Source organism: Gavia stellata, chromosome 2 (genome assembly GCF_030936135.1).
Source record: "Gavia stellata isolate bGavSte3 chromosome 2, bGavSte3.hap2, whole genome shotgun sequence".
Classification (NCBI taxonomy): Eukaryota; Metazoa; Chordata; class Aves; order Gaviiformes; family Gaviidae; genus Gavia; species Gavia stellata.
Window position 1 is genome coordinate 1,153,431 of NC_082595.1, and position 27,476 is coordinate 1,180,906.

At 36.8% G+C, this 27,476-nt stretch overlaps 1 protein-coding gene across 1 annotated transcript in view; it reads left to right on the top strand.

The window, feature by feature from the left end:
* The first annotated feature begins 2,155 nt into the window (after positions 1-2,155).
* Positions 2,156-27,476, top strand: part of DISP1 (dispatched RND transporter family member 1) — a 34,880-nt gene continuing 9,559 nt past the window's right edge. The window contains exons 1-5 of the mRNA XM_009821514.2: positions 2,156-2,661; positions 20,720-20,749; positions 24,415-24,538; positions 25,549-25,676; positions 26,116-26,213. Of these exons, the coding sequence (XP_009819816.2) occupies positions 2,156-2,661; positions 20,720-20,749; positions 24,415-24,538; positions 25,549-25,676; positions 26,116-26,213 (886 nt within the window). The remainder of the gene's footprint in view (positions 2,662-20,719; positions 20,750-24,414; positions 24,539-25,548; positions 25,677-26,115; positions 26,214-27,476) is intronic.

Genomic DNA, 27,476 nt, shown 5'->3' on the forward strand with positions numbered 1-27,476 from the left:
AAAGGGTGGTACGTCTGTCTTCTTGAAGGTCTAGATATTTGCAGTATCTCCGTACTTTATTTTCAGTTATAATAAGTCAGCAGAATGGTAACTTTGATCAGTGTACAGCAGTTTCAAGTGGTGATATGGATGCGTCTAACTTAGAAACAGAAATGTGACAACATCACCATGCAGCCTGTCTCTTATATGAGTGAATGTGAAAATAAGCAGCCAGAAATTCCTAAAAGGCTGCCAGTCGACTTGAGAGGAGCTTTCTCTGCCTTGATGTCCAGCTCTTGCTCTGTCCACTTCAGCAGGCTTTGAAGCTGCTTACAGTGTGAGAGAAAACCAGACTGTTCAAACACAGCAGTATTTCCCATAACAAATATGTCTCTTCAGACTGAAATGAAGTTTAGCCAGCCACTTGAATTTACTCTCTGTGCTCAGCGGAAAGTCCTCCATGGGCTTGACTTGCCTGGGCCAGGGGAGGGGGTACCTGGCAGGAATGTGTGGAATTGGAGGCTGGAAAAAATATGCTCGTCAAGCAGCATATTCTCCTGTTCTGAGTGGTTATCTAAATGAAAGTGACTTCCCAGGGCATCTGGCTCTGCACATGATCTAGAAAAAATAGCAGAGGATTAATTTTCCTTTCAGAAGTGAAGGATTTAGCAATGTCTAGGAGAGATGCTGCGCGGGGGGGCTGCTGGGGGTAGCATTCCACTCTGCAAAGCACTTTCTGCTCAGAATTAGCAGTCAGGCAATTAAATAGCTCAGCTGGCTGGTCAGGCTTAGCTCTCTGAGCACTCAGCAGAGGTATCCAGGAAGAAAATGAGTTAGACTTCCTCGCTTATCTGTCTTAATCTGTATGCTGTGTCTTTCTGCAAAGTTCAGTGTCTGTAATGCAAGCCTTGCAATTTGTACTTGGAATGTTGTTGATTAAATTCAGTATGAAAAAGGTAACAATAAGTTAGCCAAAGCAGTCATAATTAACTGATTCTGGTTTTTAAGCAAGTGTTGATTTATTCTTCTAAATAGTACATAATTAGTGTTCTTTCTTCCTCTTTCTCCTTTCTACTTCTCCTTCTGCCTCCTTGTAACTTGGGAAACAAATTCTTATCTAAGTGTGATGTTTGACCTTTCCTGTTATTTATGAAAATAATAATCTCCAACTTATTTTCAGATCTTAATAAAACACGATTATAGTTAACACAGGGGGAAGTTGGCTGCTGCGAGCACCTCAGACAAGTTTTGATTTTGAGCCAAGCTTCTCAGTCACCTTTCCAGTGTTAATAGTTTTCACTTATTTACATTTTGCTTGAAAAAGACAAGACTTTAGAAAAAAATCTTTAATACCCTTTATTTACAGCACAGTGCATTTCTTAATGGCCTTTGGAATACGTGTCACAGGGAAGCATGAGCTTCTCAATCAGCAGTAATTGAATCCTGGGATGATTTTTTTTTAAGCTTGGGAAAAACATGTTGAATTCTATCCTTTTAGTATTCATAATGGTTGATTTTGAGCTTCTACTAAAGACCTAGTCTACCATCCAGAAAATTTTGACAGATGTCTACTGAAGTGACTTGATTTATTTAAATAAGGCATTTTAAAAGAATTTCTTAAATACAAATATGCCCCATTTTCAGTAGAAATTGGAGATAGGAAAGGAGGTTACTGAAACCAGCACATTAATGATTATTAAACAGTCTCTACTGTGTGGTCCTGTCTCTTGCTGGCTTTCAAAGCACGCAGGCAAATTGCAGTGCAAGGTGTGGATGATTACACGTTTTATACTGAAATCTGTTTTCATAAATAGCGGCTATTACTTAGTCGTGTGCAAAATGATCTTGTTCCTGTCCATCTCGACCATTACTTGTTAGCTGTGACCCAGTGACTGTCAAATGTCTGTTCATTTGATTTATATTTTGGTTTAATCACTGAGCATTTATGTAACTGCACTCTAACTTTGTTGAACAAATGAATGTCCATCAAAACATTCCTGACAGTCTGTGTGTGACTCCTTTCCATTTCCCTGTGTTGTGAAAGATGAAGATGAGAGAGGAGCTTTAGTCATTTTTATCTAATGCTATTTCTGAGCATCTGAAAGCGCTGCAGCTCTGTAAACTTTGCTTTATTTGTTTCTTCAGGAACATTGTGTATCCATCAAGAACTTGGAGCATGGCTATGAGTAACGTCAGCGACTCTGTGGTTCTGAGCAATGGCGGCATCTTGTCAAATGCTACTGGCCCAGGTATCATTGCAGCTAATGACGGAGATGTCGCGGTCCAACAGCTCCCATCCAAGGAAGCACCAAGAGCAAAAGCGAGTCCAAATGGCTGCCTCCAACTTAATGGTACAATCAAACCATCCTTTCTGCCTTTAGACAACCAAAGAACTCAGCAGATGTTGTCGCAATGCTGCCACCCTTGTCCATACCATCATGCTTTAAGTAGCCATAATAACAAGCAAGAATGTCATTCAGTGGTTGGCAGCTCAGCACCATCTCCTATGACTTCGTGCTGCCTGCAGCCACATACTGAGTATTCAGCATCTATTTGCCAAAAACACACCCCCATATATCAGCCTGCCTGCTGTCTTCAGCCCTCCCCATCCTTCTGCCTTCACCATCAGTGGCCTGACCATTTTCAGCATCAGCCTGTGCAGCAACATATAGCCAGAATAAGGTAAGCAGATTGCGTTACTTGTTAGTTCTCAGTATGGGTAACCTTTTCCATAACTATTTCATTTTCTTACAAAAGCAGAAGATCAAAAAGGAAGATGAACCAAATTTCTTCCACAGTATTTTTACAAGTTAATCTTTGATGCATTACCACCTTATTTTGTTTCAGAAGCAACCAAGTCGGGAAGCTAGTTTTGCTGTGCTACATGGATATTCCTGAAGTGAATTAGTTCTTTCTGGGGAAAAAAGGCTGTTTTTTCTGCTTGGGGGTTGTTTGGAAGCTTGTTAACTCTTTTACAAGACCCAGTGTATACCTATATTGTGTGAAACAAACCAATACAGAGATAGCTAAGAAAACACTGAAAGAACTGGTATGTCTGCATAGTCTAATCAGAACCCGTATTTCCTCAAAAAGATGCACTGAAACATACTTTCAACAATTCTATTCGTAAGTGTACTAGGTGGTTTTTCTTTGTCAGGTCAGCTGGTTCAGTGAGTTGCCCCCATGTCTTTCAGTGTATGTATCTGCTAAACTTCAAAGTTGTGCTCGGATTGAGACATTTTGGATTGTTCCAGGTTTTAATTCTTTCTATCCTCCACTTCATACAAACTTGCCTCTTTATGTCTGTTGGCTTTGGAGTTCCAGTGACAGTAGTCCCAGCTATGAGGAAAACCTTCTACAGCCTGCTGGTCCTGGGCAAAATCAGTCAGTCCTAGAGACAATTTCTGCAAATCAAATTCCTCGTTGCAGTAAGACACTTCTAAGCTTTTATGCAAGGTTTTTTCCGAGTTGCAGTTGAGCCAAACTGGATGTATTTTCACCGGGGTAATAAAAGCTACCCTTCTCCCTGCTGTCCAGCATCTGCATCCTTGCTCAAAAACTTGGAGCTACAAGCATTTCTCAGTCAGTTATAATGATTTTGTCGTGATGAAATGTATGAACTAATTTTAAACTTCTGAGAATATCAGACTGGGACAAATATGTAATGTGGAAAAAGTCAAAGTGAATAAAGCTTTCTTTCCTTAAGGTGAAAGCAGATGAAAATAAGGATAATAATAGAAAGTGCAAATCAGCTTTCCACTGCCAGTTATTCTTCTTACAAATGGAGAAAATCTTAGTTGTTGGAACTGCTTACAATCATGTTTTTTCCACCCCATACTTGTTTAAATCTTAAGTAAAGATGAAAACTTTTTTATGTAATTTTGTATACAAAGGTATGCAGGAGATTGAGCCATTACAGAATCAGTCGGTCATACTTTTCAAACTGTCAAAATAGGTGCACTAATTTCACTGTTTTTCTCCCTGTGCAGCAGGACTGATAAACTTCATCTGTATTCCATAGTCTTGAGGAAGGGAACAAATGGGATCCATAATCTGTGTTTCTGTTCTTAGTCTAGAAGAAAGAACAGTGGAAAGTTCTTCCAGATATGGTAAAATAATGTTTTCCGTAGCACTTCACAAATACAAAGACTTTGTTTGAACTGCTCTGATGGGGATCTTGAACCAAGATACTTTTTTTTCATCTGGCACTTCCTCACCATGGTGTACATTTTTACATAAATGTATGTAAATTATAAATAATGATTTATGGTAAATGTTCACCTTACTGTTAACAGTCAAAATAAGGATACAATCTGATGTTTAAAGCACCTGTACTTAGTAACTCAACTATATGCATTAGCATACTCTACGTAACCCTATCAAGTGATTACTGTTTCATTTCTGGACTTCCTTCTACTAAGGCAATGGAATTTTCTCAGCGAGAAGATACTTGCAATATGCCTCATAGGTCAGCAAACCAAATGAGCCCATCTTCTAAAAACCACCTGGCTTCTGTTGCTGTTACCTGTTCTTTTAGCTCTAACCATGGTAAATAGGACTCAGGTCCCATGCCATAATGGGGAAGCAGGACTTCTTGTACGCATTTTAACTCCTTAAACTGGCCGTGGCTGCATTAATGGACAATGCATACGTCTGACTGTATCACTTGTGTTATTAGCATGGAACCAAAGATTTATTTTCTCTCTGAATAGTCTACAAGGTGTGTCTAAATGTTAGTCTCCCATTGCATCGTAAATCTAGTTTATCATACTGAGAGGCCATTGTCAATGAAGACATGTTAGTAGATGGTAAAAACGGAGCAACTGGATGCAGCCTTGCAAGCTGGATGGATATATGCTCAGGAAGAAGGGAACTGTCTCACTGGTAGTTACTTTGCAGTGCTAAAGAGAATAGGTGATAAATGTGTATTCGTTTTTTGCATGCTCAGATAACTTTCTGTACACAGAAGAGTGACACTTAGGTGTGTGATATTTTTACGTGATCTCTGTTCCACACTCTGATTATTTTATTGTATTTTGAGCCTGTATAATCTGCACAACAGCTTCTTCTCCAGATATTTTTCTTACAAGGCTAATTGGAAATCATCCAGCTTTATAACATGTGCATGTTTTAACAGGGTTATTTAAAATGCAGGTTCTCATATGATTAATTAAATTTAGCGTGTAGTCAAACTAGCTTTCATTTTGGTTCTTTGTACTTTTAAAAAATGCATTCAAATATTGTTACAATTTTAAGTTTAAGGGGGGGGAAGATATGATGAGATAGAGGGGGGTGAACACTTTTTGCAAACCGGATCACTAATGCTTACAGCTCTGGGCAGGTAACCAATTGTTTCAGCAGGACAGGTTTTGTCAGGTTTTGAAGCCCAAGGCTTAACATTTGTCAGTGACCTAATATTAAAGGAATGTGGCTCTGGTATATCATTGCGGATTGGAGTGTATAAAGAAGACAGATTGAAATAATGCCACACTTGTCCTATCCTCTTTAAGCTGGCTGGATCTGGAATTCTGTAGTGTGTTCAGCTTTGAAGTTTAAACTAAATTACATGGAAATGTCATCTATACACCATAACTTGAATGTCTGGGCAACTGGTAATTTTTTTAGATTGGTGAAAAAGGCTTGTAGCATAAAATAATATTTTTAGTAGTTGGTGGTTTACAATGTGAATGTGGCAAAAAATTATATTGTAAAAGTAGGTAAAATAGGTCAACTGTTGGTCGTAATGATTTTGATGATTTTTAGATATTTTTCTGAAGTTGGAAGATCTTGAGCAAAGTTTTTTGTGTTATTTTGTGCACATATCTAAGATGCAATTAATTCAAACATGTTAATACGTCTTTTTTTTTAGTGGGCATAATATCTTGACTGCACAATGACTCCCTGGGAAATTCCAGTCATCTCTCCATATCAGAATGCAATTGTCCAGGGACTTGATTGACAAACGGTTTCTAAACTTAACCTGTTTGGAGCATAGTATGAGTAGTTCTTTTTAGGTACTATTGGAAGATTTTCTTTTTTCTACCCTGGCCCTTTGGAGGGTTCATGTTGAAGTAACTCTCTTAGACTGAATGCACTCATGTATCTCAAAAAACCTGTGGTGCTTAGAGCCACTGGGAAGGTGGGTAGTTATTGCCCCTCCTTTGTTACCATCTGCTTCTGTAATCATCAGCAACCTTCAGCGAGTAGGCAGTAGAAATGAGGAAGAAGCACCAAGTAAGGCTGTTAATCTGAAGAAGTGGAAGAAGCATGAAGACTGACGCTTGACAACTGGAAGCACTGAGTTAGGAGTCACTAGGGAAGAGTAAAACTATGCAGCCCAGCAGCATGTTTAGTGGGATGAAAGGAGGATAAAATAAATAATGAAGGGTTGCATGTTCTAGCAGAACTAAACACTACAGTTAAGAAATGTAAAACCAGAAAACTCTTAAAATCGTTTCTGGTATTTTTCAAAATCTATTATTTATATAGGAATGTATGCATGTAAATAGGAGCAGAAGAGGAAGAATGTGCAGAGATCAGTAAGATGTCTCAGGGTTGTGGAAAGCATGGAGTAACAGTGCTGTGCATGGCTGTTGTCTCTAGTACCAAATTGAATTGCTTCTCTCAGACTTGTATGTGAACTTTTTAATGGGAAAACACCAGTTAAAAACTACCTCTATCCTCGCTAATCTTGAAGCCAACTCTTTTGGATTCTTTCTTTAGTGATACAATTCAGAAAACTTAGGTGTATGGAGTTGGAGACAAAAGGTAGGGGAGAAGAGGTCAGGGAGCTGCGAAAGAACTGATGGTACTGCTAATAAGGAGACTGCTCCAAACTACGAGTTGTGTGTAGTGCTTGCACTTCTGCAACACTGAACCAATAAATTCATACAAGTATTCTTCGCTTGGAGTAGACCTGCTCTATATCACCTACCATTATTCATATTTCAAGACTGTGCTGTTAATGCTTTTGGCTAAAGCAGGTAAGTAAAGAGAAATGTTCTGAAAAGCATCTAAATTATCTCTGGTAAAAAAGGCAGGATAAAAGGACATGTGGGATGATCTCTCCATGATCATGCAGTCATCTCAAGCTAGAACACGAAAATAAAATCACTTTAAAGCCTCACAGAATCATTAGTTTAGCTAAAATTTAAGACTTTGGGATATATGTAAATTGCTCCTCATCCTCCACCAGCCTAGTTTGGAGATTTTAGCTCCCAAAGCTTAGTTAGTTTGAATTGCTGGATTCAAAGTTTTTGCTTGCTAGTCCAATTTATATTCTAAGCAAAGCAAAAAACCATACTACCATAGTCACGAAACTGGTAAAGCGTTAATATCTTCAGACTTACGGTACCTCTTCCTTTCAGTTAGATTTAAGTCTTCTTTTGAACTGTTTTGGCATTGCAGATTTATGTAATGGTTCTGGGATTCTGGGTTCTGCTGTATCTCAGAGTTCTGTGCCACACACTGTTTAAACAGTGTTGCAGATATGCTTCAATACTTACACTTTAATACTTTAAAAAGGAGATCTATAAAAATGGAAAAGCTGTGAAGTGAGGATAGAACATTATAGCTGCCTCTTACCCATTTTATATTTTCCTTCTAGTTACTTGGCATAAAGATTAGAACCAGAAAGAAATAAAAAGCTCTTGTTTTTTCAAAAAGCAAGGGAATGTTTGCCAAATACCAATCTTAATAACAAGACTTTGTTATGAAACAGCTCCCTGCTTGATTCCAGGAAAAGGATAATTGTTATCTAGTACATTCTGCGTGGCTTGCAGAGTTGATTATATGTATACATGTGTATACAATATTTTCAAATATTCTCATTTCAGCAACATCAACTGTTCAGGAGAACTCCTACATGGATTTTTTTAAGCAAAGTATTTTCCACCTATCTAAATATTTTCCATTTTTAATATTGTTTGCTTCTACTGTATTTGATGCATTAAAAGATACTTTTGTTTTTGCTTTTTATATGAAGTGTGTACTAATGTCTTTTTTATAAAATACATATGCATATACTGTGTTATAGATTAATAAAAGAGACTTACTCCCTTCCCCTAGGAATATTAAAAATACGTATCTTTAAGAAAAATCCTTTAGGTCAGATTTTTGAAGATTGTTTCTGAAACTTCTTATCAACCTTTAGCACCTAAAAGGCAAAAGCTGTTACCATCATTTCATTCAGTGTTCAGGATGTTGCAAATATCTTGATTCATGCTGTAGATCAGGAGTTCCTGCATGTTGGTAATTTGTATGGAAACAATATGAATTCTGGCTCTATTCTCATTTAAGACATTTATTCCATAGTAAAATAGGAATTCTTTATCCAATGGTTTCTCAGAATGAAGAGGCTGGAGGCACATGGGAACCACAAACTAGATCCTCCCTTTCGTGCCGCAGCGTTAACAGCCCGGTGACATGCTTGGGGATTTTGATGTAGTTGAGGAAAGGAAAGGGAATGTGTAGCATTCTCATGCATCCTTCTGAATATGAGTCCAAATGTGGGATTCTCTGTTGAGCACGTGTGGAGGAAGAGCTCTCCCTGTGACCAAACAAATGAACTGGTTCTTTTTCTTTCTCTGAAATAATTTTTCCTGGCAGTCAGTAATTTGAGCTGTGCTTTCTCTTTTTAACTCATTTTTACTTTTAGTCTTACATTATCCCTGAGCGTGATACCTTAAGAGGTTTATTCTGGTTTTATTAATTCATTTACTCTTCCCATGGTAAGTACTGTGCATTGTTGGCTATGCAAACAACATGCTGCGCTTTCTGTTAGTCTTGTGCAGAGCTGAATGCAAAGGACTGACACACAGAGACTGGAATACAAATAAAAAATACCATTTTTAATTCAGTGGCTGGCCAAATTAAAAATAACAGGCATAGGAAAAAAAAATTAAGTGCACTTAAAAAAACAAAACAATCTTATTTGTTAGACAGTCCAAGGGCAAGCTTTTAATTGTACTAATTAAGCAGTATTTGTCTAGACTTCAGATCGCTTTGAAGCAAGCATTTCTGCAATAGCAAAAAAGGATTTTGAAGGTTCCTGCTCTGGTCTGAGTGCAGCTGAGTACCAGCCTGGCTGTATTTTGACTTCTAGTCTCTGCCACTTACAAACTCCAGGTTCTGTGTGTGCTTGAAGATAAATTTCCTGTGCCCTGTATCCCTCACCTTTCCTTGAGCAACAGAAGAACTAGTACTTAACTAGCAATCTGCTGGGCTTTTGAACTGCAGTCTTCAGAAGACATAAAGCTGATAATGTGAGGGGAAATGGGTAAAAAACATGGTTCCTTTCTTTTGTACTAAATTGACTGGAAAACCAGCATCAGCTGTGTTCGTTCTTGAAAAGGACTAATTGGTGTGGGTTTTGAGATGACTTTTAAAACTGAGCACTTGCGTACACTTATTTAGGAAAAAAAAAAAAAACCCGTGTGGCAGAACAGCCAAAATGATGGCGGTTTGTTGGAATGCTTTGACCGTGTATAGTTGTTCTCATGCACTTTTAATTTAATAGTAGGTTGTGATAAGGTTCAAATATGAAATAAGACAACACTAGACAACAAAGAGCAAAAGTCTAAACTAAACATGGCCAGTGACTGCATTTTCAGCACTCTTAAAGAGATGGGATTTGAAAGATTTGGGTATTCCTACTTCTTAAAAATTTTCAGTCTTCCTTATGATGGGGGGCAAGTGCAGAATGAGGAACATCGACTTTGGAAAGCTCTTTGTAAGTTGCCATAATTGTCTCTGTCTCTAACTGCTTCCAAAATCACTTGTCCTTCCTCTCTGATGATATTTCAATGCTGTCTTCATTTCCTAGTAAGTAATAATTGATGTCGGTGGTGCTTGAACAGTAAAACAAAACAAAAAACCCCAAACACAATGCAAGAGGGAAATACAGAGGGTGCCTGAGCAATTTGGCATTAATTTTGCTGCACTAAGATTGCTATGAGATTTCTGCTCAGGATATCTGCTGAATAAGGAAATCTCTTAAAGCCTTGACTATCAATGCAGAATAGAAATGAGATGGTACCACTAACAGATCAGTACAGGTAAGGGAAGTTACAGATAGAATTCCTGATCATATTTCAGAAAATCTGGCTGCTCTATTTGGAAATTAGTTGGGTTTTTTTAATAAAATCATAAATAGATGAATGTACTGGACTAGAAAAGCATACATGCATCACTTCTCCCACTTTTCCAGTATTTTCTGTGATGTTAATGGGATACCTTTCCACAAAATTCTTGCATTACATTTCCAGTTTGTAGGATGTTTAGTTCATTCAGTCAAGTGGATGAACTTTTGCTAACTTTTCACTGAACAGTTTTGATTATATTAAATCAGGTTTATGGTCTGTTTAATCTTGAAGTGCTTTTTTGGTGTCTTAGCTACAATACTGAAAACGTTTAAATGTTCAGTAAATATTCCCTTTTTTGCTTGCTTCTTACTGAGCAAACAAAACAAATATAATCTCAGGAGGTACAGAAAGTGATGTCGCATTATATATGTACAGTTTTTCGTCTATGTCAGCATAAACTAAAGAGCCTTCTTTGTGTAATTACCTACTAAATCCTTTTAAATCTTTTAATTGTGTTGAATATACGCTTGTTTTATATCATTTAAAAATTATGGCATTCTAAGTAACTAAATTCATAGGCATTGGAACAGCAGCTCAACACCGAAATGTATGTTCAAAGTGAAATACTTTGCTAAATTTAGAACAAAATTGCTTAAGTAACAGTATTTTCATTCACTGCAGCAGGTTAAATACGTAGAAAGATAAAAACTAGCATTTGTCCCCATAGTCCCTGTAATATTTTTGGAAAAAATTGTAAGGGATTGTAGTCTATGTTCAAAAAAGCTCTCTGGTCAGAGGAGATTTTCTGAGAGCAAAAGTGACCCCCCTGGTGACTTGCATTCACAAACTCTTACGTCTGCACAGGAAGGAAGACTGAAGCATGTACCAGTTAAAGAGTGATATATGACAGTCTGAAGTCTTCCTACTCCAGAGTCAAACTTACATATGCTTAATGTCAGTTGTTAATGCCTATGAGAACATGGATTTCAGCCTTTGTGGAGAAATACCTTGATAAAAATAGGTGCTTTGTACATCTTTTTCATTCTCTTTGGTATCATGGGATGGAGTTTTTCTTGTGTGTATGTTGTGATTTCTTGGGTCATGTTAATTTCCTGTCAGAGAAATACAAGATGTGACCATGACCTCGCGTTGCTCCATTCAATTGGGAAGTGCAATAAAAACAGCTTTGAAATAAAATATTTCTAAGGAAGGAACTTTTTGCCAGTAAAAATGCTGAAAACTACTCTAGTCATCGTTTAAATCCCAGAACATATCTATTAATTTCACTGTAATTACCGAGAAAAGAAAAAAGACTGATGGTTTTAGACTTGTGAAGGATCTTGAAATAATATTAGTCTGCTCCAAATTAGCTGCTGGCTTGTTTTCAAATAATGATTCATGGTGGTATTTTACTAAGGCTTTTTAATTGTCTTGAATAGTTCAAAACTTTTGTTTAACTTGCCAAGCAGTACTATATGTGGTCCTGCCCTTAGTGCTTCAGAAGTTAAAGGAATATATATATATAGCTTCAATTAAACCTTTTGAAGAAGAATATACTTTAAATAATGTATAAACTATGCCATTTAAAGCTGAGACAATCCAGTTTAAGTATGTTTGATGGCAGTTTTCTTATTGACCGTTTGAGAACTGTGTTTGAAAGTGGCTACACTCATTAGAGAAAAGGTTTGGGAAAGAAGAATATAAAAAAAATATTTTTAGGGTGTATATTACTTGGCTCCTTCATACGCTCTCAGATTTTCCTACGGAGAAGATGATTTACCTCCTGTTCAAGACAAGTGGACCAAGTAGGCGCTATTAAGGAAAAGAGCCAGCTTTCCTAGTAGTTGATAATATTTAGTCAGTTGTTGAAGATGAAAGAGGGAGGCATTAGAAGTCAGTATTGCAAAGAAGAGTTTATAAGGAACCTTAAACTGAAGACTTTGTAAGTAAATCTTGGGCTTTTGCATGTATACCATCCATATGGAGCAGCGAGGAAAGGGAGTGGAGAAAAAAACCAACAAACCCCAAACCTTGGAGGTGTTTATAGGAGCATTTCAATTTCAAGTCATCTGTATGTTATAACTGTATAGAATTTTTAATTTTAGCATATAATGAATCATACTGGAATAGAATAGGATAGACTATTTCAGCTGGAAGGGACCTACGACTATCATCTAGTCCAACTGCCTGCCCAATTCTGGGCTGACTAAGTTAAAGCATGTTACTAAGGGCATTGGCCAAATGCCTCCTAAACACTGACAAGTTTGGGGGCATTGACCACCTCTCTGGGAAGCCTGTTGCAGTGTTTGACCACCCTCTCGGTAAAGAAATGCTTCCTATGTCCAGTCCAAACCTCCCTGGCACAGCTTTGAACCATTCCCATGCGTCCTATCACTGGATACCAGGGTCAAGAGATCAGCATCTCCCTCTCCACTTAACATCTCAGGAAGCTGTAGAAAGCAATGATGTTGCCCCTCAGTCTCCTTTTCTCCAAGTTAGACAAGCCCAAATCCTTAGCCACTCCTCATAGGACACTCCTTCCAGCCCTGATACTAAACTTATCAAAGTAACTTCCAAATGAAAATATGTGCTTATAGGATGTCAAAATGATTGCATTGACCTTTTCCCATCTCTGTTGACTTGATGGAAACATATTTCCCTGTTGTATGTTGGCATGAGCTGGAAGGTTGTGACTGGGGGATGTCAAAACTACCTGTTACTTTTTCAAAGTAGGTTAATAAGGTTTAATATTGATTTCATAGGAGAAAGAAAGTGAGCAGAACCTTGGCTTAGTTAAGTATATAGCGTTTGCCACTGATGTTCAAGGAATCTGGTTTTACCCAGTGTGCATGCTGTAGGTCAGTAAAGCATACACTCTTATGCTAAATTTAAATCGGATAGAGCAAGAATCACTGAGACAATGATTTTATTGTTAACATCTTCCTTGCAATTGCTTTCCTTGCAGAAGGGCAATGTTATTTGCTCATACTTGCTGTGAACATAGAGCAGATCCTCAGTTGGAACTGAAGAGGTAGGTAAGAATACAAGAGCAGATGAGAATCTTTATAAAGCTTGGTATCTCAACTATGAAAATGTGAATTGACATCTATCATACAGCTGTGAAATAGCATATTGATTTTTGGTCTCCCTACTACAAAGACTTTCATTTTGCTTAACTTTGTGCATAAAAATAGTCTTAGCAGAAATAATTCATAAGTATAAGGTTAAGCAAAGCTGCAACACTGAGATTTCACAATTTTTAATGGGGTGAAATAGCAGCTAGTTTCAGATCATCTCATCCTGATAATCTAGAGATAAAATAAAATCCTTTTGGATTGTTCCTTGACATTTTACATGGGAGAGAACAAGACACTTTGCATTTTTCTTGCTTTTAGTAAAACCTTAAAAAAGCAGCTCATTAGAAAACTGAATTCTCTATCATCTTTACAACATACTTCTGCTGCGTGTTGTCCTATTCTTCCTTTATAGATGTAAATAAGTAAAGTAAGTGCAGGCAAATACAATAAACACTACATGTTTAAAAAACATCTAGAGAGAGTTCATTAGAATCAAGGAAAACTCTACATGTCATAGCAAAAAATTAAATTGGGAGGCTTGTAAAAATTTTTTTGGCAACTTAGTCTGTTGGATTTGTTGTCTGAGTGATTGTAGATCACATAGGTGTTATACCTGATAGAGCAGCAAAAGCTAGCTTGATATTTAAGAGCAATTCACATTGTTCTCATGGGTCAATGACATTCTGAAAACACGAGGATTTTCTTCCTCTGCTAGGATTTAGTTTGTATTGTATGTTCTAATGGAAGGTGTACAATATGATGCATATCTCATTCTATCCTGCAGGGATTTAGCTTATCCTTGAGTGTAATAATGACAAAAAGGTATGTTTTATCGCTTCTTGTAACCAGATCTACCAACAAAGGGAATAGCTTCCCTCTGGCAAAGTAAAGCATTGAGGTTAAACACCTCATAATCCTTGGACAGGGGAGTCTTTGTATTGATTTTTTTTTTTTTTTCAGTAAGTACAGCTATTTATTGTAACTTAACATTTTTGACTCAAGTGAATCTTTAAGTGAAAGGCAAGAGTGCAAAATTAGTTTTTCTGTTATTGGCTTTTTAATGATTTTTTTTTTTTTTTTGGTATCATTATGTTTAGACATCTGTGGTATACAAGGTGATTCAGAAAGAAGGTATAGTTTGTGTCCTAAAGAGTACACTATATCAGAAATATGCTATGTGTTTTTATGCATGTGATGTTATTTGTATCAAGAGAAATAATACATCCCTTTTATGAATACCTGCATGAGGAAAGTAGAATTAAGATTATGTCAAATAGTCAGTGTTTGTTCATACTGCTAGAAACAGATCTACTGCAACGTCTACAATTTTCATTTATTCTGGATCCCATTCTGCTGGAGCAGTTGTCATGATTGCTTCTGCTGCTGTGTTATCTGCAGTACTATTAGTGATCATTTACAGCCCTGTAACAACTACTTTATGATAAATAGCTGTAAGCTATACATTTATTTTCAAAATCTTGTGCAGCTCAGTGCTAAAATAGAGACCAGTCACTTGACTGAATAGTTTTCTGTGAACAATTGTTTGGAAAATCAGGCTTTTCCTAATCTCTCAAGTTTCTGTCAGTGACCACTTCCATGCCACACTTACGCCTGGGTTTGAGCCCTGAAATTATGGTTGGCTGTCACTGTTCATATTCAAATGTCACTGAGCATGGACCTCAGCTGGATTTGCTAAGGGATGGCATTTATCAGCAGTCAGTACTTTCTCATCTGAAATGGGTTCCTGCAACGAAGTAGGAAAAGTGATTGCAAAGACTGGTGTGTATCTTTTTGAGATGCTCTTAGTGCATTTAGCTGGGGGTTCATGATAAACTGCTTGATGGCAGGCAATGGTATGAAGATGAGCAGTGCTTCCTCAAGTGGTGCTGGTTCCTGCTGGGAGATGGTCCCTTTCAACTAATGCTGGAAACTGGTTCAGCTGCAGCAAAGCACCAGAATGAGCTGGATATTGCTGCTGGGAGCGCAGCTTTCTGCTTCCTTTAGCTGCTGCCTCCCAGGAACGAAACAGAGGAGAAGCACCTGTACTGACAGTTTCATATTTATCTGTGATGCTGCTAGTTGTTGCCTTACACCTTAGAACAGGGTGCAACAATCCCAGGTAGTGCCTGGATGCTGCCCTGTGTCGGGGCTGGTAACCCCACAGGCAAAGGGGGAAAAGCCCTTCTACATCCGAGCTCCGGTCTCTACATCTGCACACTGTGAAATAGAAATTAATTGCATCCAAGTGTCATGAAATAACTCAGAAGTCAAATGTTCCGCCAGGGAAATATGCAGAGTCATAATAGGAATTCAAAATGTTTTAGGAAGGCATTGTTTGGATAAATTAATATGAAAGTATGTTTTGGGATGTATTAACACTTTTTTTAACTGATTTTTTAAAAAAAAAAAATTAATATGAATGTAGGCAGGAATGTTGATGTTCAAAGTCATATTAGTATCTTTTCCAACCTTTTACATTATTGATAGCCACTAACACTTTTTTTAAAATGCTGGTTGCTCCACAACAGGTAGAAAACTCTCTTCAAAATATGCTTCAAAATACAGCCCATTTTCCTAATTTTCCATTTCATGGCTACCTTCTGCAGGGTTTCTTGCAGCTGCTCAGGAAGCAGCTAGCATTGATTCCTTGTGGTGTGAGGCAAAGGGGCTTACTTAAATTGACACCTTTCTCACGACTGAGGTTTGCAAAGAAAAACTGCAAAAGAATATCTTGGAATATCTAGGTACTTTTATTGTCCTCTGACACATTCAGGTTTGTATACCCCTGAAATGCATTAGATTTATGAAACAAATGCACTGCAAAAACAGTAAACTGTCCATGATTTTATTATTAAGTGTTAAATTCATTTGGAACAGTCCCATGTTGGGGAACATGCTCGTGAAACATTGCTTTGTGCCATGTAATGTCCAGGTAACATGAAGGTTTATGATGTTTATGATTTCCAAAAGCTTGCTCCTCATTGTGGTTCTTGAAATTAGGACCAAACTCCCCTCTCTGTTATATCCATGCCAATCTGTTAACTTTCATGAGAAAACTCAGCTGTAGCTGAAAGGAAACGTTGGCTGCATTGAGAACCTGAAGGCAGGATGTGGCCGAGTGACACAGCGGGTTCCCCTTCAGGAAGCTAGAGCATCAGTCGTCATCTTTCTCAGACTGAAAAATATGTAAAACAATAGTATTTTTTTATACGTGTGAACTGCCCCTATTCAAGTTGGTATGTACACAAAGGCACAAATGTTTTCTATTACCTCGCTGTTCAAAATATGCGTAGAAATGCTGAGATCAAGTGCTTATCTAGACTGGAGAGGTGAACATTAGAGCTGTAGTAGTCCAGTCCAAACTGGTGCCCTGATCTGTCCTCCTGATACTCTTGTTATTTCCTACAGTAAACTTTCAGCTATTATAGCAATGCTTTTGAAAAACACCATTCCTCCTTTTCACCATGTTGCACAGAAGGATTGCTGGTCCACTAAATACATTTCATGTTGAGAAATGTCTGGAGTTTTTTAACCAATCTAGTTATCCATTCTTTATGTAGTTCCTAATTGTACGATGCTCAGTCTCAACTCACTATTAGGAAAGGACAGGATGAAGCAAAACATCTGTTGAATAAAGGCTGAGACTTGCAGTAAATGGTGGTAGAATAGAGCCTGTCCTTTTCTTTGCCCTTCCCTTCTCCTCCCCTTGGTGCATAGTACATATTAGATTTTAATCTGTGACTGTAATTTATGTAATAACTTGGTTGTGCTAGTTCCGTCACAAACAACTGTGATTGTCACTTTCCACTATCAAACTTGTGAGAACTAAGTACAGAGGTAACTTAATACACAGATCAGCTTGGCTTTTGTCCCAGCACAATTATGGAATTCACCATTTCTTTCTCATGAAAACTGATGAGGATTTTTTTCTGTCTAGACTTTTTTTTTGGAGGTTCGTAGCGTTATTTAAACTGGCTAAGTGGAAGTATAATACTTCAAAAATTAGACACAGCAGTGTTAATTAAGTGGGAAAGATCTGGTCTTGCCATGCATTTCTGTATTTTAGAGCATAACTAAAGAATTTTTTGGGCATAGTTTTCAGGGATAACTTTTCCTATTGACCAATATAATAGAGTCATCACAACAGCTGCAAGGGATTGGTTACACTGCTGGAATTCACCGGAGTGTACGCAGTTTTTTTTAATGCATGCTTTTTGAAACAAAACAGTTTGATAGCAGGTGTGACCTTTAACCCTCCCTAACTTTGAAGAACTTAATCATCATAATTTGTTCAGCACTGAATATATTTTGCAGGTGGAGGAAACAGAGGGAAATGTAGTTTGGTTTTGATGGGCAAGGGGGAGGATGAAGAAGGGTTGTGTTGGTATTTTTACCTCTTTTGTGTAAACCAAATTAGCCTCAGTTAATTTTTGAAAGTTCTATCTAAATGAATTTTATGTTCCGTTAAGAAAATCTGGTTTGACGTCTGGTTCCAGAGACATAAATGAAAGACAGGATAAAGTTTGAAGGGACAGATGTAAAACATGCACATCTACTAAAGATTTTGCATGCAGAAGGGGCTGGGAGAGCTGTGGAAATGGCGAATATACAAGAAAATATATTGAGAAGGTGCCTGCGTCATCCCCAGAACAACTATCAATTACATGTTGGTCGTTCCCAACAAATGTTTGTCTTGCCAGCTTTTTGAGGACCTCAGATGATTTTGTGGCAGTTCTGTACCTCACTGTCCAAGCAAACCCTTTTATGTGGGGGATTGCGTAGTGATGTGAACATGGCTCTCTGGATAAACCAGCTAATCCTTTATAGAGTCATGGAGATCACGGTAATGATCGTCCCGAGGATACGGAAGGCAATTTTATCTGCCAGTGTAAACCTGAATTGTCATATAAACCTTTATATAATCAGTATAAACCTGAATCACAACAGCCTGTACCAGTTGTTGTCCTTGGATGGGTATTAGTTGTGCCAAATAGTTGTATGATATTATTGCTCATGGTGATGTCCATTATGGCACAGACAAAAATGGGACTCACTTTCACGAGTGACTGAACATATGTGGAAATGCAAATCTTTACAAATAAAAGCTAGAAATACATGTTTGAATCACAATATTAACATTAAATATGTGTGGATATATTTCTCTCTAATCTGTAAACCCAAGAGTGAATGCTGCAATTACAAAAATCTGTTACTGGACTCTGTAGCTTTGTCCCTTTTTTCATACAGGCATGGAAGCACACATTCAGTTTGCTCTCTGTGTTGGTGCTGAACTCGTCCACGAAAGGGCTTGTCTGTTTAAGCATTTCTCTTCATACAAAGTCCTGTTACTACTAACTTCAGATTCAAGTTTAGCGAGTTCTGTCTTCAGTACTGGCTTTCTTATCGTCCAGTCTAGCCTTAGTTGAGAAAAGTTGGAGGCTGTAGATAGGATGGCGAGAAGTCCCCTGAGCCTGCCACAACTTCTTTTCAGCCTCAGGTAACTTACTGTTGCAAAGTCATTTCAGAACTCAGTTTATTTGGATTTCTGTACATTTTGGCTGCTGACAAGTCTGTTGTTCTTGTGGTGGTACCAGAAGTCTTTGGCATTAGTTGTGAAAATGAGTATGTTCAGTACTTCTGAAAGTCAGATTTGTGCATCTTGGACTACAAACTGAAGGTTGCTGACATTTCATAAATTTAATCTTAATTTTTGTGGCTGGATTTTACAGATAATCCTTGTCTGTACATTTCCTTAATCCTTGAGTTACTGCAACTGCAGATCGGTTATTCTGCTTTTCTCCTCTTTTTCTCCAGCTTCCTCAAGGCTGCAAGGAGCAATTGTTACTACTATGTACTACCTGCGGGCATGTCCCAGTTAGCAGCTCTACTACTTTGTTGGGTTGGAGCATTTCCAGACAGCAGTGAATTACAGCTGATAGAAAATCGCTTTTATACAAGTCTTATTTCTTATAACAGTTAAAATGGATTTCTATTTCTTGAGAAAACAAATATATTAGCTTTATATTTCTTGATGGAATGTTCCATCATAGTTATATTTATGTGCTATATTGCTTGAGACATATCGTGAATGAAGATGAAGAATAAAAGAGGGCTTAGCATCAGTGTTTAGCTTTGCTAGTTTAATTTGTTCTTCCATCCTCCCTGCCGAGGAAGGCAATAATAGGAATGGTCACATTTATTTTACTCTATGCTGTCAATTACAATTTCATCATCCTTCTGCTGTTGTGTTAGTTAGCAGTGCTTTGAATATATGTCTGCAGTGGCCTGTTACTGCATTAAGGACTGGTTTCCGTTGGATTATACTTTTTTTTTGCTGTAACAGAGCATGGTGTTTCTGAGGCTCAGTTTTGTATGAATTATTTCCCCTTTGCAGATGCTGAGAGTTAGAAATAGATACAATCTAAGCAGTACTCACACCTAGTGTGCGCATGGTTGCAGCTACCTTGATTATGATGCCAGAATGTTTTGGTTCCCCTGGCCTAGAATTTCAACCCAGTTGTGTTGAACCTTATCCTCTGAAGGACAGCAAATCTCATTCCTGAGCACTGAATTAAGTTTTAAACTTCTCTGAAAATCTCCAAGGAGTCCAAAGTTTGAGTTGTTTATCTGGTGGTGTGAAAGCATACAAATCTTTATGCTTTTGGAGACCTCTGTAGAAATACTAAGTGATCTGTTTTATGCAGGCAGCTGTTTCTTAGTTCGTTGTTTTCTATACCTTTTTAAAGAAGTAATATTAAATATGTTCTTGGTGGTAAAAGTAAAACAAGTCCATAACTTAACTGAAGCCATGGTATGGTTACATCTTTGGAGTGATTGTATGTCACATTCATAGGCAGGAAACTCTTGAGAGGACTTACAGATTCTTCATGGGAATTTTTTTAAAGTGAAATTTATGTGAAACTTACTGATCTAATAGCTAACAAATGAAGTGTTCCCTGAACAGTGGCAGGTAGGAATAATTTGCATTTGGGTTTGTGATCTCCTCATCAAAGTAATGTTGTTTGCATTAGATTTTTAACAAATAACAAAAATTTGCATAGAAAAGCTATTTTATATAGGTATCTTTTGTTATTCTGTTTCCTGCGTTATGACAAGACAGAATTTATGTCAAAAATAATTTTTTGCAGTGGAATTATGAAGGACAATTAGGAAGGTTCACGAATTGCAATGTCAGAACATGGTGTTTTAGTTTTCCGTTCCCATCATATGCAAACTTTGTCATGGTTTTCAGTGGTACTGAATTTTTATTGTGTTATTTATTTGGTCTCTTGTTGAAAACTGGAAAAGCCTCTTAAATAGTAATCCCAAAAATCAGCTGCCTAAAATTGCACTTTTGAAAACCCAGCTGTCTGTAGCTGTAATTATCCTCTGAATTACTTGTTTGCAAAGACTCAATGGAATATGATTGTATGCCTTTTAGAATATGAATTATTTTAAAATATCTGACTTGTATAATTTAGTTGCGTATCTATGTATGTGAAGAATTAAACAAATTGGTATGTGTGTATATATTTCATGTATTTTCAATTACTCTTTTCTTTTTTTTTCCCCTCCTTCCAGGCCAGTCAGACCATTCAAGTTACCAAAAAGGTAAGGTCTAATATTGTCACATGCAAGGTTTGCAGAATCATAAAGGCAGCAGATAAGGTGACGGCCAAACTGTTATTCCCCACACAATGCGAGAGTAAGGAATGTTTAAGGAAAATAGTAGGCAATCAAATTAAAACAGATTAAAAAAAAAAAAAGAAAATTATTTCTTTATGCAGTGGGTAGTGAATTTCTGAAACTGCCACAGGAGATTGTGGAGGCAGATAACATCAGCAAGTTCAAACAACATTTGGAAGAATTGATCTATAATGGGTCTCTAAGTAAACACTGAAAGGAGGAGCCAGGGACAAGCTCTTTAAGATCCCTGATCACGCATCTGTGAATCCTGGGGGAGCAGGAAGGGGACAGACCACAGATGGTGGCCAAACTCTTGTGCTCTCCCAAAGCAGTCTTTCCATAAATAGCTTTTGTTGGAGAGGCTTTTGGAGACAGTATACTGGGCCAGAATTTTAAAATCTATGCAGATTTCAGTGTTCCTTTTTGGCAAATATTTTATGGTATTTTTTGCTACAGTCAGTGCTATTCTCTTTGTGTGTATATATACTTTCTGCACAAGCATAAAAACCCTGTGACTCAGCACCTTTTTTGATTAAGGGTTATTCTGAGAAGCGGCTTGGTTGTATCATCATAAGGATAAAACAACCTGACAGAAAAGTTCAGAAATTTCATCATAATGATCTTTTTTTCTTCCTAAAGCCAGAAACCCCACACCGTCAAGAACACTACATTTGGACTGCATATTCTCTGAAGCATGGCAGGGTCAGAGAAAACAACAGAACAACTTGTCTAAACTGTTAGGATTTGCCTTCAGTAAAGAACGAGCCTGTTTGCTAAATACCTGTTTTGAGTTACATAAAGCTGTTAATATTCATTCAGCCACACAAGTGTCTATTGCTCCCAGCAACCTCTTTATGATATGGAAACTATATATGGTATCTTTCTGTCTCTTTATGAGACTGGGTAGTGGTTTAACCTGAGTATGTCTGCCTATAGGTGCTGAATTGAAAAGTTTACAACTATCCATGTGTTACACTCGCTTAAAATGCAAAGGAAAAGTGGAGCACTATCTTTTTTTTTTTTTTTCCTTTCTACTTTTTAAGAAAGCATCTAAGGTCTTAGATCACCTTGGGGCAAATTGGTTGAAACGAATCTTTAGTGGTGCTAAATGGGTGAGATAACTATAGATTGAATTAATTGCTTTATCTCCTAAGCTTTTTTAATTGTTTAAAACACAAATTAAAAAAAACCACCAAAAACCTCAAACCTTCTTCAGGTGTGCGAAAAACAGCAGAAGAAAAGAAGTTAATGAAAATTATATGCATCTTCATGGTATAAGGCAACTTACAGCAGTGTCACCATTCTAGTAACTAGATTGAAAGCAGGAGGTGAAATGGCATAAAAAAAGATATTTCAGTCAGTGTCATAGTTATTGAGAATTCATCATTTAGTGCTTGAATAGTTTGGAGGAAAAAACCGAAACGATAATGTATCAGTGTAACCATATGCCCAGCTCATTGAACAACTGTAATTTTAATTAGGCATCAAAAAGCAGGATTTAGAAAAGTACTGAAGTATGTGCTTAGCACTAAGGATGTGCTTTCTGAATGTGAGTGATTCCTTGACTGAGGAATTGATTTAAGTGCTTTCTTCTTGGACTTAGACATTGTCAGGCAAGTGTTCATTTACGCAGAATCTAAGTCAGGGCAGTGGCTTACTTTTCACAGAGAAAATAACAAGTAGCTGAACTAATTTTATGGTTTTTTAATGGGTGAAGAATAAAATTACTGCCATCTGTTTAGCCACTTACGGTGGGTTGGGATCTCAGCAGGCTGTACTAACTTGGTTGGAGCCAGAGCCCTCAGCAGCACCAAACGATGCTCAGACAAATAAAATTAAAATATTGTGTGGTTAGTCCTTTTTGATGTGTTAGCCCAGGTGGGCTTTGCTTATCTGAATTTCAGTTATGTGATACAAGAAACAGGACAAATTTGCAGGTGTAAACAAACACTGTCTTCTGTTTGTGGCATATTAACATGTTAAACAGTTCACCTAGGACATAGTTTCTTTTACAGCTAGTGACTGAAGAACTTAGCCAATTTAAGAGCTGCTCAGTTGAGAATGGAAGTGTAGGGACAACATGTCAAAGCAGTAAATTGGCACTAGTGATGAATAGGAAAATAAATCTTTCAAGTATAATTTTTATGACTTCAGAGCCAATATCTATAATAGCTAGTCAATCTAGCACTTGGTGTTTATGAAAACATTTAGTCCTGTAAATAGGAAAATTCTACTAGGTCATTTACTTCCCTTCACTTCTACTTTGTACAGTTGCTCATTTGGCAAGCTGCCCCTTTGTGATTCACTTTAATAAAAACTAATTCTTCATGTTATGTTGCATGTAAGTTGAGGAGGAAATAAGAGTATAGATCTTCTTGATCAATATTTAGAGTATACAGAGACTATTGGTATAGAATGATTCATAGCCTGTAAGTATTCTTCTAATGAAACTTTTTGGGACTTTCTGTACTCTCTTTGCTCCCAAAATTAGATAGCGTTGTCCTTGAAACATAAACTCTATGAATTCAAGTCTTTACTGTAAGAAAAATTATTAAATTAAATTTCTGGGTTTAATTCTATTTTCTGATACTTTTCTGTCAATTTAACAAAAATAAAAATATTTTATGAAAATGATGAAAATCAGATTTGCATATAAAAATTCTTTCATTCTTAAAATTTAGAATGAACTGAGAGTTAAAACCCAAGGATATGTGTTATACTAGAAGATAAGCAATTAATGCTTTTATATATCATGTTGCAACTCCCTTGCACCTTTGAATTTGCAACAGATTTTATGGATCGTTAGTATATAGGGTTTGAGTATTTTTTTTAAATGACTTTTAAATATAGAGGCAATGTTTTCTTTTGGGTTCTACTTTAAAATTGATTTTTCCTCTCTTTGATATTTTTCTTAAAAAAGCTTAAGCTTTCAAAGAAGAAACTGCAATGTTTTCTATCATTACATTTTTAACAAAGCATCTATTTTCTAGTGGTCCCCAACCATGGATAAAATCCATGCCAAAGATTAAGTATAAAGTTAAGGAAAAAGTATTGATATTAAAAAAAAAAAGTGTTCAGTCTTAACCAGTTTTCACTTCACATATGCTTTTTTTTTCATTTTAAATGTAAAAACATTCTATGTAAATTATTGCTATAGCAGTTTTAAATACTGAGCATGTTCTAAACAACAGAAATGTCTGTTTCAGTAGCCCATAGTTAATCACCTCTGTAGCAGCACAAAGACAATCTAAGATAAAGCCTGCTTTTTTGTCAGAATCCGGGGCGGGGGGGGAAATAGTAGGCTGATATGCAAAGCTTTTCTATATGAGAATAGAAATTTTCAGTAGGGAGATTTGATAGAAAGTGGAGGGGTTTTTTGTTTGTTTTCTTACTTTAAAAAAAAAAAAAAGTGTAGGAATAAACTGTTTCCAAATGGCTTCCATTCATGTGTGATAGCTAGCTTAATTTCATGTAAGTAAAACAATGAAAACAGGTCAGTGTTTCAACACGGTTCTTTAGAGAAGTATGGGTTAATTTTGTGTCTAACTTTTATTTCTGTAACATCATCTTCTCTGCTTCTCTCCATGTAGCTATGCTGCCCTGATAGCCGACTGGCCCGTGGTGGTCCTAGGCATGTGTACTGTGTTAATCGTGGTGTGTGCGCTGGTTGGAATATTAGTTCCAGATCTTCCAGATTTCTCTGATCCATTGCTGGTAGGTAAATATTAATCAATTATACTGTCAAATAAGTATTTTTCATTTGCTGTTTTTTCAGTAATACCAGTAAACAGCAGATGCAAGTACAGCAATTGATACATTCCTCTTAAATTGAGATCTGCCCAGAGGAAACAACTGACTCTTAATATGCCTGACAAGGTTCCCTGTACTGTGAATCTGTTTGGGAATCAGTTTCCAGAGAGATTCAATTGGTAGTAAGCTTGCAGAAGCAAGTTCTCTAATTTCTGTAATTTTCCAATTAAAAAAAAATGTATTAAATCTTGACATTTTCAAAGGTTTCAAAGAGTGAGGGCCAGGATCTGTTAAAGGAAAAGGAATTCTAAGTGCCTTCTGGGGATGAAATGATGTCCATATTGAAAGACTGAAAGTAATTTTTAGCAGATTCTATTTAATACTGAGCTCATTTCTTACTTTTCATGAGCTATCTTACCCATGAGTAGCTTTCAGGTCTTTTATTGAAAATACTGTATTTAATTATTATCCTGTAAGTTATTGTTATTTATATTATAGTAGCGTATATCTGTACATATCCATATGTAATGGATATGTCTTGAAAACAGCCAAGTTATTAAAATTGTTTCAAAGTAATTTTCAAAATTATTTAAAGATTTATTCTTGGACAAATAGAGAAGATACACTTGAGTGTTTTTAATCAGTAAAGAGTGATAATTGAGATACAGAAGAGGACTTTGTAGACAAATGCCCTTGCTCTGAAAACTAAGTGCTGAACGTTTGATAGACTAAATCATCATCACTTCTCAGGGAGAGAAGTAGTACGTGCAAGAATTCTTAATCCCTTGTCACTCTATGCAGTTGGTCATTATTTTGTCTGACCTGTCATAAAGCATTTTACGTTTAAAAGTAGATGCCTGGAGTAACTATGCTTCATAATGAAAACTATCCATCACTTTGATCACGTTTCCGCTTTCCCGTTTGAACTAAAGAATGAAAAGTATTAATGGAATTTTGTGATGCTCTTCTCCTAGGGTTTTGAACCACGAGGGACAGCCATAGGACAGAGATTGGTCACATGGAATAATATGGTGAAAAACACAGGGTACAAAGCAACACTTGCAAACTATCCTTTCAAATATGCAGATGAGCAAGCTAAAAGGTAAGAACTTGTATTAAAAATGCATTTTCTTTTATTGGTTTTTTTTTTGTACGTACATAGTGCTTGCTCCAGTACCCTCTGAAGTTAGTATATATACTGCCACTGATTTCAATAAATACTGAATTTGATAGTCTACAGTTCTCAAGGCCTTTCACATGGAACTAGATATTTCCCATTGCAAGCTCTTTTAAAAAGTGTATAATTTTAGTTTTCTCTCTGAATTGTGGATATTTTCCATACTGGGCTCAGTGTCGTTTCCTTTGAAGTCTGTAATTTAAACAAAAAATTCAATGAATGTTTCAGTTTTTGTACACCAAAGTCACATTGGTAAAAGTGTTTTCTCATATGTAAGAGCTATTAAGATGTGTGACTTGCTTGGATGCTCCTTTTATTAACAATCTCTTTGCTAAGGTAAGTAAAACTATTTATTCTGTTTTAGTCATCAAGATGACAGATGGTCAGATGATCACTATGAAAGAGAGAAGAGGCAAGCAGACTGGAACTTCCACAAGGATACCTTTTTCTGCGATATTCCAAGTAAGTGCAGAAATGATGTAAGGAAGGCTAAAAACTTCTGCCAATTGAATTCTGAGCTCTTCTGTATATTGTATGCCTTATTAGGAAAATATTTTTTGCTTAGTATATTCATGATAAGCACCTTCTTTCTGTGTGCAGAAGTCTTTGAAGAAATTGGGCTGAAATGTTGTGTTCTATTGGTTCTTCCTAGGAAGCAGCTGTATTTACTTAAAGTGCTTCCTTTAAGTGGTTCCATTTCCTGTAAAGATTTTTATTAGTTATCAGTAATGCTGATCATTGTAAAAGCAGTGTTTTGTGTATGACTATAGAGGTAGGACTTAATTCACAGTAGGGAAGAAGTTGTGTTTTATCTGTGCCATTAACTTAACTCTAAAAAACCTAAATCAAAATACTTTTCCTGTGTATGTCCTCAAAGACATCCACAGGTCATATCTTGTACAGAATTTAGGAGTTTGTTTAGGGAAAAAAAAACACCCACAGAAAAACTGCATACACAAAAAAAACCCCAAACAAAACAGCCCCCCTCAAAGAAACAAAAATAAAAAAACCAACCAAACCACCTTAAAGTACTGAAGGCTTATGAAGCTGTCTAAGTTAAACTAGAGGACAAAAAAGACAAAGAGTTCTTTATTGACTTTTTACAAGGCATACTGCAAAACTTTGATAAGTTCTGTTCTGGCAGAGAGCATGCATTAGCAGATGTAGATCTTGCCTTTATTCATATAATGACCTGGGCTCTTTTGCAGCTACTTCAATATGTGAGGACTGATAACAGAGCACAAAAACATAATTGTGAAATTATTTGTTTGTATTACTTGATCTGACAGCAATGACCAGTAAAAACAGGGGTGAAAAACAGATTTACGGTTTTGGTTTGTAGGTTTTTTTTATTACAGTATTGTCTTACATTTAAGTGAGAGGATCTGAGCAAGGTTGTAATTTCTGCTCCTGTGAGCAGAACCAAGTTAGACTGAGCAGATCTTGTGTAAGGAAGAGGAAACGTACTCGAAACTCTACTGAGCATTAACTGCAACTTGAAGCAGAATTAACTGCTTTTATCCTGCCCACTGTTTCTGCATAGTCTCACTCTCATTCTTTCCTCTACTGTTTCTGTGTAGTTTCAGTTGTGGCAGTCATGAAGGAATTGCACTTCTATGGGAAAGTTTGCCAGTCCATTATGTAAAGAAAACAGTTGATTTCCTCTTGACCCATTTTTGTCATTCCTGGTATCTTTCTTTGTCTGCTCCAGGATCTGCAGATTTC